This window comes from Sebastes fasciatus, chromosome 24, assembly GCF_043250625.1.
Source record: "Sebastes fasciatus isolate fSebFas1 chromosome 24, fSebFas1.pri, whole genome shotgun sequence".
NCBI lineage: Eukaryota > Metazoa > Chordata > Actinopteri > Perciformes > Sebastidae > Sebastes > Sebastes fasciatus.
The window spans coordinates 6,259,165-6,271,230 of NC_133818.1; the positions used below are offsets into that span (position 1 = coordinate 6,259,165).

The window sequence follows — 12,066 nt, forward strand, 5'->3', positions numbered from 1 at the left end:
TCTGCTCCGAGGGTGCTGGTTAATTATCGGGAACTTGGATTTTTATGTTCCACCCACGAGTGAGCCATCAGCGCTGCATTGTGTGAGGAGTCCAAAGCTGAACCTTGAAAAACCGCCCTTGTTGGGAGGGACCAAACGGCAGGTTTCACCGACAAACACTCGGCTTTCTGTGGCGAGAACAAAAGAAAAAAATGCCCTCAAGGTGATTTAGAAAACGAAGTTCCTACAATTATCAAGACACAAAAGCCCAAACTCATTTAAATATTCTGCTCGTGCAGTACTTGTATTTCCAATCACGCCTCATTACTCCCATTAACATTACTAATTCAGCAGCACAGCAACACAACTACTAATCACTTCAGCTCTCGATTAAGAGCTCCAATATGGCTGCTTTTTAAACACTAATATAACCAGTAAGTAGCCTGTAACATAATCAATTAATCAATCTACGTGTAAGCAAAGAGACAGCAGGAAATGATTATGGTTTTTGAGGAGAATTTTCCATGGCGGTGTTTGACAAAATGACTGTTTTATCTTCAAACACAGCGAGGGCTTAAATTCAATGGGGAATAAATCCAATGTTATGAGGCTGGGATTAAACCATCTGCATGATTTGGCAGTTCTTTTTAATTTTTTTTGTGTGCTATATGTGCTTCCCAGGCCAAAATTAGGGGCTTAAGTTTTTTTTTTTGCATTAAGGACGGCGTTTTTTAAACTGAAACTTGAGGCGAGGCGATCCCGAGTACTTCAGGTCAAGTTCAGATTTAACAGAGGAGGTCTGTGAGTACATGTCGGACCAAAAATGGAAAACCAGTGCTTTCAGAGGCAACAAAAATAAACAAAACTGTCTGAGGATGGACTCATTTTATCGGGGGGAAGCGGCGCTTTCTTGTAGTCCGTATTTGACAAATCATTAGATACCAGTGACTTTACTTTTTTAATAGTACATCGCTAGGGCTGTCAAAGTTAACGTATTAACGTAACTTGAGATTTTTAGGTTGTAGCGGCTCAGTTTTAAAGCTAGAGTGAAGATACTGACATATGAAACTAGAAACCTTAAGAATCCATCAGTACCAACCATGTCATACTAGCTCGTCATGAAGGAGGTTAAATAACGCTCCAAACTTGCACAAAATGTTGGCGATGAAAAACTGGCATGTCCATTTTCAAAGGGGTTCCTTGACCTCTGACATCCAGATATGTGAATGAAAATGGGTTCTCTGGGTACCCACGAGTCTCCCCTTTACAGACATGCCCACTTTAAGATAATCACATGCAGTTTGAGCATATATTTTTACACTAAATGCAGTACCTGTGAGGGTTTCTGGACAATATCCGTCGTTGTTTTGTGTTGTTAATTGATTTCCAATAATAAATATATACACACATTTGCATAAAGCAGCATATTTGTCCACTCCCATGATGATAAGTATTAAATACTTGACCAATCTCCCTTTAAGGTAATTTTTTTTAATTTAGGTAGGTTAAGTGTGTCACCGCTGCATTAAAAGCTGATTCATATTCTGTGTTAAACTGATAAAAATTGCAGTTTACTTCCCACCAAGTTTTTCCAAGAGTAAATGAAGTTGATGGAAAAAAGAAGTTTGAACCCCCCCCCAAAAAATCAAGGTCCACTTACTAGCTTTTGCCAGAGCTTTCAACCACCCACTGGGCCTCATGCAAGACCATTTTCGTATTCTCGGCTTAGCTTTTTTTCTTATCATGGGCTCGTATGAGTGTGCCACGTCAGATTCAGATAACGGTGTAAATGAGCTGCGTAAATATGATGAACGCCATCGGCGCGAAAATAAGCACGCGTTCATGATAATTGTAAATTAGCATAATTAATTGCAGCTTCTCAAATGTAAATATTTGCTGGTTTTCTTCGTCTTGTATGACAGTAACCTGCATTTGGGTTGGACACAACGAGACATTCGTCTGTGTTTGCTAACATTTTATAGACTAAACGATTAATTGAGAAAATGAAAAATAGACCCTTCGATAGTGAACTTAGTGGTGAGTTGCAGCCCTACAACTTTCCATGGAAACTGTAGCTTTTCTAAAGTGAAAGAAAATAGTACACGAACAAACTCTTTAAGGCCTCGGTGAGTAAATCCTTCCAATGTTCAACATCACCTTACGTAAAAGTTTGCCCTCCCCAACCAATCAGAAAACTCAAAATCCACGTTTCACGTCAGACACTTAAGAACAGAAAATCTCTGTGATGTGTAAAACTCACTTTTACACCTTTATTTGGGCTCCCAATACACAAATCGAGGATATGCTCATCAATACAGAGTCTGCTTTAGATCTCGCGTTACACTGAATGGAGGAAGGTCTGGACTGATGCAATAAAACCAACAGATTGAACTACAGTCCTATGTACACATCTTATTTTAGAGATCTGTATCTTCTGATAGTTAATAACATTTATCATACTGAATAGCGTTTGACGATCACAACGCCTTTTTTTTGCGATTTTAGCCGATATATCTTGAATGCACTTTCACAGCAGATGTCATTTTGTTGCTTTATAATGAGTTCAGGTGCGGCCTTGGAAGTCCCAATAGACAGCAAATAGACAGCGAACGCCTCACGTATTTGTGTTGGAACTATTGACGCCCTCTTTGAAAGGTAAGCAGACCGTGTTTCCTAACGCAGACACCGAAGTTCTGCCGTCGTCGGCGGCGGCAAACGGACGAGGTGATACATCTCCACGGATACAGGTACTAAACCCAAACAGAGGAAGATTCGTTCTCATATCAAAAAAGTTCAAGACCTGAGATTTTCAGTGGAACAAAACGTCTTTAACATACAAAAAAGAAAAAAAGAAAACTGTAAACTGTCACGATGGCTGCGAACGCTAGCTTCCCTTGTGTGACTTAAAACATGCACGTTAAAATCAGCTCGCGTTAAAAGAATGTTTAAAATCTCATTATTCCAGCCGCGTTCTTAAAACTTCTTTTTTTTTTTTTTGTTGCAAGCTAGTAGTACACAGCTCTATGCATATAATTTTACATTTTTTGACAGATCAATAATCAGTGTGTAGACACCACTGAGGGCGACGCAGAATTCAGATAACTTAAGACAAATAAATTTTAAATTCTATTAAACATGGTAATACCTTATTCTAGACAACGCTGCGGGCTCTCCGAGGGTTACAAGTTCATTCCTTGGGCACTTAGTAAAGAGTCCAGCATGTCAAAAGTGTCTTTGTAGTCGGTGTGTTGGCCGTTGGCGGTCAGCATGCCGTTGGTGCCGTCGTGGTGCTCCATCATCCGTTGGCCGCCCTCCGACGAGTAGTGGGACGAGCCGAGGCCTCCTTTGGAGCTGCGGCCGCTCTTGGACGAGTGGTGGTGGTGGTTGTGGTTGTGATTCCCGGCGTCCGAGTGGGGCCTCTTGCGAGAGGAGCCGGAGGAGCCGACGTCGGGGGCTCGTATGGACAAGGAGGCGTTCTCTATTGTCCCTCTGTTTGGGTGCAAGTGGTGTTTAGAGTGACGGTGGTGCTCTTTGTGCTTGTCTTTACCCGGCAGAGCCGGCTCCGAGCCTCCGTGGCGCTCTGATGAAACTTTGATTCTCATCTTGAGCTCCTCGCTCGTGGCGGAGCCGTTCTCGGCGAGAGAGCGAGCCTTTTTGCTGCTCTTCTCTCTCTTGCCGTCGCCCTGCTGCGGCTGAGAGCGCTTCTTGTGGTGGTGCGAAGAGAGAGCCGGCGGCGGCGGGTACATGTCCGTGCTCGACTCCTCCTTCACGCCGTTCTGCGAGGCCAAGTCCGCCGCGTGTTTCGCTCGGTACTTTTCCAGAGTCAAGACTTTCTGCGGCCGCGCAAAAGTGGCGGCGGCGGCAGTGGCGGCGTCGTTCGTGCCGAGCTGCTGGTTTTTGCCGCCAGACCCGCCTGCAGCTTTGGGTTCGTGTTTCACCAGCGTGAAGTCGGAGAGGTGGGGCTCGGAGAAGTGGTCGTAGCCGCAGTCCTTCGACGGGTCGCTCATCGGCTGGTAGGAGGCGTAGGAGGCTGCGATGTTGTTGAGGGAGGGCATGTCTGAAGAGTCCGATGAGGTGGAGGGGAAGAAGGAGTTGTTGACACCAGGGAGGCCATCTAAAGACGTCCCCTGATAGGCACTATCACCCGAGGAGCCGTCCGTCTTTGGCTTCTTAGCAGCTTGAATAGCCTAGAAAACAACACAACATGAGACACTGACACGACATGTACTTCCCTCGTATAGATGAAGCCGGACACGTGTTAGTGACGTACCCTCCAGTTTCGTATCCTCTTCAGTTTGCTGGGCGTCTTCTCCAGGATCTGAAGAAACTCATGTGTGAGCTCTGAAAACAGTGAAGACAACCAGGTCAGTGATCACCTCTCCATACTGCAGGCTGATAGCTAATGTTAGCTGATAGTCAGAGAGGAGGATAAACCAGTGATAGAAGCTTTACCATCCAGCAGCTGTAGCGTTACGGTGCGGTCCACGTACTCCCACCAGTGTTTGCTATCCGTCGACACGGGGATCTCCCAGTTGGACCACTTGCAGGCCAGGTGGATGCAGACGCACGCCACGACCGTGGGCCTGTACTGCAGGCAGAAGGTGGTGAGGTGCAAACTGCAGGAGACAAGAAACAACAGAGAGAGGTACGACCGTCACAACATGCTTATATAATATACATTATAGACTTTAACATACATTCAAATTAATAGCAGAAGTTTACACAGTCTAATATTATTTCCACATCACATACACACAGCCTTACCTCATTCTACTGGAACATGTAAGAACACCTATTGTTATGTTCCTATAGTTTTATATAATATATTGAGCCTGTATCTGGCCACATTATTGTGTTTTGATTTTGATTTAACAGTGTTTCTCAATCTCTCTCTGAGGAATAACTTCAGGAAATCTCTACTTATAAACAAATTAAATCTACTGACTACTTGAATTAGTGTAAAACTTCACAACATCAAACAGGAACGTTAAGACTGAGAAACACTGATGTTGGTAGCCAAGACAAATTATTAGGCTTTACGTTTGCTACAGTTAATATTCTCCGCACCCTGAATCCCAAACTACACTGCAAACTGGCTCTCGTGTGTTGAAGGTAAGGGTCAACAAGCGTCTCAGAATCACGCCGAATAGTTTGGGTGTTTTAAAGTGGGGTTGTATGAGGTACTTCTCCATAGTCAGTGTATTATCTACAGTAGATGACAATCGGCACGCCCCAAGTTTGGAGAAACAGACAGGAGTACCAGCACGGGAGCAAAGCTAACCCATTGAGGCAGCAGTAGAGCAGCAACTCCTGCATTCTGCGAGGTCAAATTACAGTTTTTTTTAATGGAGTCTGGTGGCTTTGAAGAGAGCATAGATAATGGCTTCAGTTCCCCGTCAGATCATAGACTGCATAGTTGCTTAATAGCAAGGTAAAGCAGTGAAAATATTTTAAGTACAGTGTACACTTAACCTAATATTGATTCTTTTAGGTGTCTAAAATACGTTTTGCTGCCGGTCCCATCCACAGCAGTAATTACTTTACTCCCGTGCTGGTACTCCTGTCTGTTTATCCAAACTGAGGGCGTGCCGACCGTCATCTACTGTAGATAATACACTGATTATGGATAAGTTCCTCATACAACCCCACTTCAAAACACCCAAACTATCCTTTTAACCTTGAACTTAAAACAGTCCTACCTCTGATTCTAATATCAGTGAGTGGAATGACTCCACCTAAGCCAAAGGGCAACGTCGCTTGTCGCCGCAAAGAAGAATTTATGACGCGTTTTAGTTTTTATGTGAGTTGCATTTTAAGATATTAAACAGTGTCATAATTAAAAATGCAGAAAAGGTAGGGTTCATGTGTTAATATAGTGGAGTTATCTAGATTATATAGAGGTATGTGTGACAGATCCTCAAATAATTACAGCATATAAGACATGCAATAGTGCAACATCTCTCAAATAGTGTACGCGCAGAGATGATCTCAAATATTATTCTTTTACTACCTTCATTATCATTAATCTAGATGTTATTCTTTGTGCATTAACCCAAATCAAGAGCTCTTATCTACCATCATCAATCTCAGACTTGCGTATCAAACTAGCAGCTTCTGTAAAAGAAGTGAAATAAACACCTCGACAGCAGCAATACAATAATATCTAAATTTGAAAACGTTTCTACCTCCATATTTCCTCCTTAAAAGACAATAACCCTACCGTACATGTGCATTATGTTAGATTTCTGAGATGGCGTTACCACACAGAACAAGCATTCAGTTTGCAGTATAGTTTGGCGTCCCATTGTTAGCTCTTTTAGGGTGAAAAATGTGCAAAAAAAAGTTTTAAAAATTTAAAAAGAACTGTAAACTATACTTACCAAAGCACTCTATAAGTTTAAGAATCTTTAGTGGCAATCTATATTCAGGCTACCGTTTGAGTTTTGTTCTTTTAGACATGTGCACTCCGTACCAAACAACCTTGAGAGGTAAACAGCACCACTACACTCCACATTGTGCATCCAACCCCTATGTGCCAACACAGAGCCCTTGTACAATACACCGCACACAGCAGCCCGGCCGCCGGTACTTCCCCGCGCCGGAGGGGCGGGGGGTTCCCGGGGATCCGGGTGCAAACAGGGCGTTGGACACAGGAAGGGGGGCCCTGCAGGACAGGAAGCTATAGTGTGCCATTACAGTGCAATAATGGGAACAGGATAATAACCTGTTGGTAGCCATGAAATAGGAAGTCTGTGCCAAATCCTTGCTTGCTGTAAAAGAAGAAGAAAGTTTGTTTTAGAATCGAGTTGATACTTTGAAATTGCATTTTAAAGTAAATTATAGAGTACAATTCATGCAGCTGTATTGATGAAAAGCTTGGTTCCTTGGGACCAGGCTACGAAAAAGTGGCACTTTAACTAAATTATGGCACAAAATATAAAGTGAGATGAAGAAGGTTGTACCTCTCACTAGCTGGGAACACCTCACAACATCTGTGTGTGGATGATCAACTGTTATTTCAAAACCTGCAATAAAAGATAGAGAATAAACACAAGATCAGCAGAAGCACAACTCCAGAGTGAAAGAGGACATATTATGCTCATTTTCAGGTTCATACTTGTATTTTGGGTTTCTACTAGAACATGTTTACATGCTTTAATGTTCAAAAAAACACTTTATTCGTCTCATATCAGCTGTGAGGAATCTGAAGACAGTATGTGCAGTACTGAAGCTTTAACAGCAACTCACCCAGCGTTTGCAGCACTATTGTTTCCAGTGCTACGAGCTCTTGTGTCTGCTGCTGGAATGCCTGAAAAATAACCAATCAATGAACAATTTTAAATCTGCTTTCCAACACCGATAGTCTGACTATTCAACTTATCAGCAGTCCTACAAAAAAAAAGCATTGCCAGCAGGAAAAACTGTTAAGGTTCACAGAAGAGGGCACTCCTGCACCTTTTAGCATTCTGATATTCAAGCTTAACTATACAGCCTTTCAATTTAACTTAGAATAATCCTATATGCTCTCATGTGTGGGAAGTAGGGCTGCCACCTCTTAGTCGATTAGTCAACTACTCAGATGTTTTTAGTCTTGGTGACTAAAATGTCTTAACTCGATTAGTCATTTTTTATGCTTTTTCCATGCTGAATGACTCATTTCTAAGAAACCTATGAGCACATCTCTGGTAAACACCAGATTTAAAGTGGTGCTTTTGTGTGATTCTTTGTGGAGAAACTCAGTTTCAAAGATCTGTTGATTAAATCAACTAATCCATTACTCATCAGTGTTAGTTGACTAAGAATTAAAGGCGCCCTTTTAGCGTCTGTATGAGACGCGACCAGGCTTTCGTGTAAGTACAATGAAACCCCACCCGCATCATTAGCATCATCAAATGCACAGTGGTCGTCAGGGAGTGTGGTGACCTCGTTGAAAGAGCGAAAAGACATACTAAGGGCGGGAGGGAGGGAGGGGTCCAACAATCATAGTGCTTTCATCCAGGAGACCGCTGTTCACATCCTGTGTGAAACCAACAACGTGTCGTTCGTCTTAGTGTTAAGTTTCACTTTACAAGTGTAGTCATTTTAAGCCAAACCATGCTGTTTTAACCTAACTAAGTGGTTTTGTTGCCTAAACCTGTTTTAGTGTTTGTTTGAATTCACAACGTTAACCACGTGTTTAGATATTTTTTTATATAGTTTTTATATCTTTTTTTATGTTACAAATGGAGCTGCTGTGATGCAAAACAAATTTCAGACCTGTCTGACGTTAAAGACATTAAAGTATTATCGTATTATCGTATCGTAAACCTCAGAATATTGTTGAGTAGATGAAACACCGTTTCCTGAAGGTGACGTCTTTTAATGGCTTGTTTTGCCACAGATTTTGAATCATATAAAGACAGAGAACAGCAGTAAAACCCTTGCTAGGAAGGAGCTGGCATCTCTGCTTGAAAAAAGTACTTAATGAACCAATTATCATAGCTCTGCTGTTGGTGCTCAGAGCTTTACAACTGAGTAAATCCCAAGTAGTTTACTTACGTTGCTCTTGGTGTCTACGGCAGGCTCTTGTGGGTTAATGCAGGCGTGGGCTATTTTAATGACATGCTCCAGCTTTCTGGGCTGCTCCTCAACTTTAGCTGCCAGGAACAACGTAGTCTGAGAGATGACCTGGAGAAAAGAGAGAGAAGAAAACCTCAAGAAGTCAGTTTTTACAGTCGATACCACCACCAGTAATTACATGGTATCAGCCAACACTGCAGTGGTACTTACATTTCTATGGAATTTGCTGAAGGAGTGGATCATATAAAACCTATGCATATATACTATAGCAGTGTTGATAATCAGTTGAGACCTGGGGATGTACAGTTAAGGCAAACAACACATGGAGGATGTACAGTACAAATGTAGAAACCTTGACATGTTAGGACAGTTGACAACAATAATATCAATTTGCAATTCTACTCTTTACATTCTCATGTGCAATATCACTGTTCATTTTGTGCAATATTAATGTCCAACATGTGCAATATTACTTCTTTTTACCTTTTTTATTTGACTTATCTCATCTTATTTACTCATTTTACTAAATGTATCTTACTTTATTGTTATTCTTTTAGGCACTGGTGCTAGAAATAGTACTTTTTTTATTTTATACACTTGAACTTGTTGTAATTTTGTTGTATTTTTGGTTTAAGTTCTGTCTTATCTTATCTTATGTCAGCAGACAGCTAGCAAAACGTGCACCTTAAGAGGTAAAAACCACATAATCATTAGCTTCAACTTGTCCAAATGTGTAATAGCACATTAATAACATAGTTTAAGGTTTAATAAACACGTGTAACCAGTTTCAGTAACCATTTGATTATATAATAATTAGACACAAAGCAACAATGGAGACAAAACAATAGCTTAATATTCTTTTAGGCACTGGTTTATTTTATTTTACTTATCTTATTTACTCATTTTACCTAATGGATTTTACTTAATTGTTATTCTTTAAGGCACTGGTGCTAGAAATAGTACTTTTTTTATTTTATACACTTGAACTTGTTGTCATTTTGTTGTATTTTTGGAGCAATCTGTGGCACAAGGATATCTTATATCTTATCTTATGTTACTATCGAGCTAGCAAAACGTGCACTTTAAGAGGTAAAAACCACATAATCACTAGCTTTAACTTGTCTAAATGTGTAATAGCACATTAATAACATAGTTTAAGGTTTAATAAACACGTGTGACCAGTTTCAGTCTATCTTATCTTATCTTCTGTTAGCAGACAGAGAGCAAAACGTGCACCTTAAGAGATAAAAAACACATAATCATTAACTTCAACTTGTGTTATTCTGTAATAATCAATTTGTAAGATAGTATTACGTCTAGTAAACACGTGAGACCAGTTTCAGTAATCATTTGATTATATAATTAGACAGAAAGTAGAAATGTAGAAACCCTTGACATGTTAGGATCAAGCTAGCAAAACGTGTTAAAACCTCCTAATCATTCACTTTAACTTGTCTAAATGTGTAATAGCACATTAATAACATAGTTTACGGTTTAATAAACACGTGAGACCAGTTTCAGTAATCATTTGATTATATATAATTAAGCACAAAGCAACAATGGAGACAAAACAATAGCTAACCTAGCATATGCTAAGCTAACAGCTAAGCTAACAGCTAGCTAAGTGTGAGCACATTATTATGTTTAAAATCATTATTTATAAGCCTATAATGTCAGAGACTGTCTGTACGTGATGGTTAAAGAGTATAAGTGTGTTTTAAAGGTTAAAATGTGATCTAATCTCTTCTCTAGCTGGGTAAGTTAATGCTAACCGGAACTAGCCGATGCTAACCGGAACTAGCCCCGGCCGGCTAGCCCTGGCTCTCTGGTTCTCGTAAGCGGATACACGTTGAGTCTCTGGCCGATGTCCTGGATGAGGTTGGCGGCCTGCTGCCGGTAGGAGAGCTCCCTGTCGGCCTCGATGCCTCCGCGGCGAGACGGCGTGTTGTCGAGCTGCTCCCGGGTGAAGATCCACTTCGTAGAGGGTCCCCGGTGCACCGCCATGACGCTCCAGCACAACCACAGACACCGACACACCGAGACACCGAGACCCGACCCCGACGGTGCTAGCATCGGGGAGGGAGAGAGCGGGGGGGCCGGAAGGACGAGATGAGCTCCGAGATGATTAAAACCGGTTACAGGGTTTATGAGCAGCGCCCCCTGTGGTGGGGCGTGAGAACAAATGCATAGGAAGGAAGGAAGGAAGGAAGGAAGGAAGGAAGGAAGGAAGGAAGGAAGGAAGGAAGGAAGGAAGGAAGGAAGGAAGGAAGGAAAAAAGTCGGAATATTACGAGAAAAAAGTCATAATTTAACGAGAAAAAAAGTCTTAATATTACAAGAATAAAGTCATAACTTAACGAGAAAAAAAGTCGGAATATTACGAGAAAAAAGTCATAACTCAACGAGAAAAAAAGTCGGAATATTACGAGAAAAAAGTCATAACTTAACGAGAAAAAAAGTCGGAATATTACGAGAAAAAAGTCATAACTCAACGAGAAAAAAAGTCGGAATATTACGAGAAAAAAGTCATAACTTAACGAGAAAAAAAGTCGGAATATTACGAGAATAATGTCATAACTTAACGAGAAAAAAAGTCGTAATATTACGAGAAAAAAGTCATAACTTAACGAGAAAAAAAGTCGGAATATTACGAGAAAAAAGTCATAACTTAACGAGAAAAAAAGTCGGAATATTACGAGAATAAAGTCATAACTTAACGAGAAAAAAAGTCGGAATATTACGAGAAAAAAGTCATAACTCAACGAGAAAAAAAGTCGTAATATTACGAGAAAAAAAGTCGTAATATTACGAGACTTAAGTCATAACTTACCGAGAAAAAAGTTGTAATATTACGAGAATAAAGTCATAATTTAACAAGAAAAAAGTCGTATTATTACGAGTATAAAGTCATAGGTTTACGAGAAAAAATGTCGTAAAATTCAATAATAAAGTCATAACTTTACGAGAATAAAAGTCGTAATATGGGCGTATCAGTACTCTAATGCCAAGTTTTCTCAGACAAATCTTGATTTTATAATGTGGGACAGTCATGAAATGTGGGAAAAGTCTGTTGAAAGGCCTAAAAATCACCTTAATTAATGTAGGAAACACTCAAGACCAAATGTGCAATCCCATGTTCAGTAAATTTAATGTTATTGCTGTTACAAAATCTCGGTTTATAGGTGGATGTTTTAAGATTTTTGAAATATATTGTGATATGAAGCCAATAAATTAAATCACACCCACTCCAAAATCCCAAGGATATGTCCTAATCAAACCACAAAAAAAGAAAATGCAGATATCACACTCATAAAAGAAAGACATATCGGTACTCTAATGCCAAGTTTTCTCAGACAAATCTTGATTTTCTAATGTGGGACAGTCATGTCTGAAATGTGGGAAAAGTCTGTTAAAAGGCCTTGTTATAAAACTTAAGCTTATGTGTGGATGTTACATGGAGAATCGAACAACATCAAACAAACAGTAGACCATAATAGTTGTGAAGCATTTAGTAATGTTTGAAAGACAT

At 40.4% G+C, this 12,066-nt stretch overlaps 2 protein-coding genes across 2 annotated transcripts in view; one reads left to right on the forward strand and one right to left on the reverse strand.

The window, feature by feature from the left end:
* The window catches only part of zranb3 (zinc finger, RAN-binding domain containing 3), a 102,606-nt gene extending 98,254 nt beyond the window's left edge, over positions 1 to 4,352 (forward strand). Inside the window, exon 23 of the mRNA XM_074626495.1 lies at positions 4,221 to 4,352. The gene's annotated coding sequence lies outside the window, so the exon portion shown is untranslated. The remainder of the gene's footprint in view (positions 1 to 4,220) is intronic.
* ccnt2b (cyclin T2b) lies at positions 2,236 to 10,659 on the reverse strand. The gene is made up of 9 exons (XM_074626499.1): positions 10,385 to 10,659; positions 8,749 to 8,830; positions 8,518 to 8,646; positions 7,228 to 7,288; positions 6,942 to 7,004; positions 6,704 to 6,749; positions 4,432 to 4,595; positions 4,250 to 4,320; positions 2,236 to 4,166 (listed from the first exon to the last, which is right to left on the reverse strand). Exons 1-9 carry the CDS (start codon positions 10,609 to 10,611, stop codon positions 3,159 to 3,161), a joined length of 1,851 nt encoding a protein of 616 aa, XP_074482600.1. The 5' UTR covers positions 10,612 to 10,659; the 3' UTR covers positions 2,236 to 3,158.
* Between the last annotated feature and the right edge of the window lie 1,407 nt (positions 10,660 to 12,066).

Bases quoted from the DNA above. Each gene is read 5' to 3' on its own strand.
- ccnt2b (XM_074626499.1), bottom strand. From the start codon at position 10,611: ATGCTAGCACCGTCGGGGTCGGGTCTCGGTGTCTCGGTGTGTCGGTGT. The intron at 6,750-6,941 runs GTACAACCTTCT...CTTCTTTTACAG, and splicing joins GTGTTCCCAGCTAGTGAGAG to CAAGCAAGGATTTGGCACAG. The intron at 4,167-4,249 runs GTACGTCACTAA...GTTGTTTTCTAG, and splicing joins AGAGGATACGAAACTGGAGG to GCTATTCAAGCTGCTAAGAA.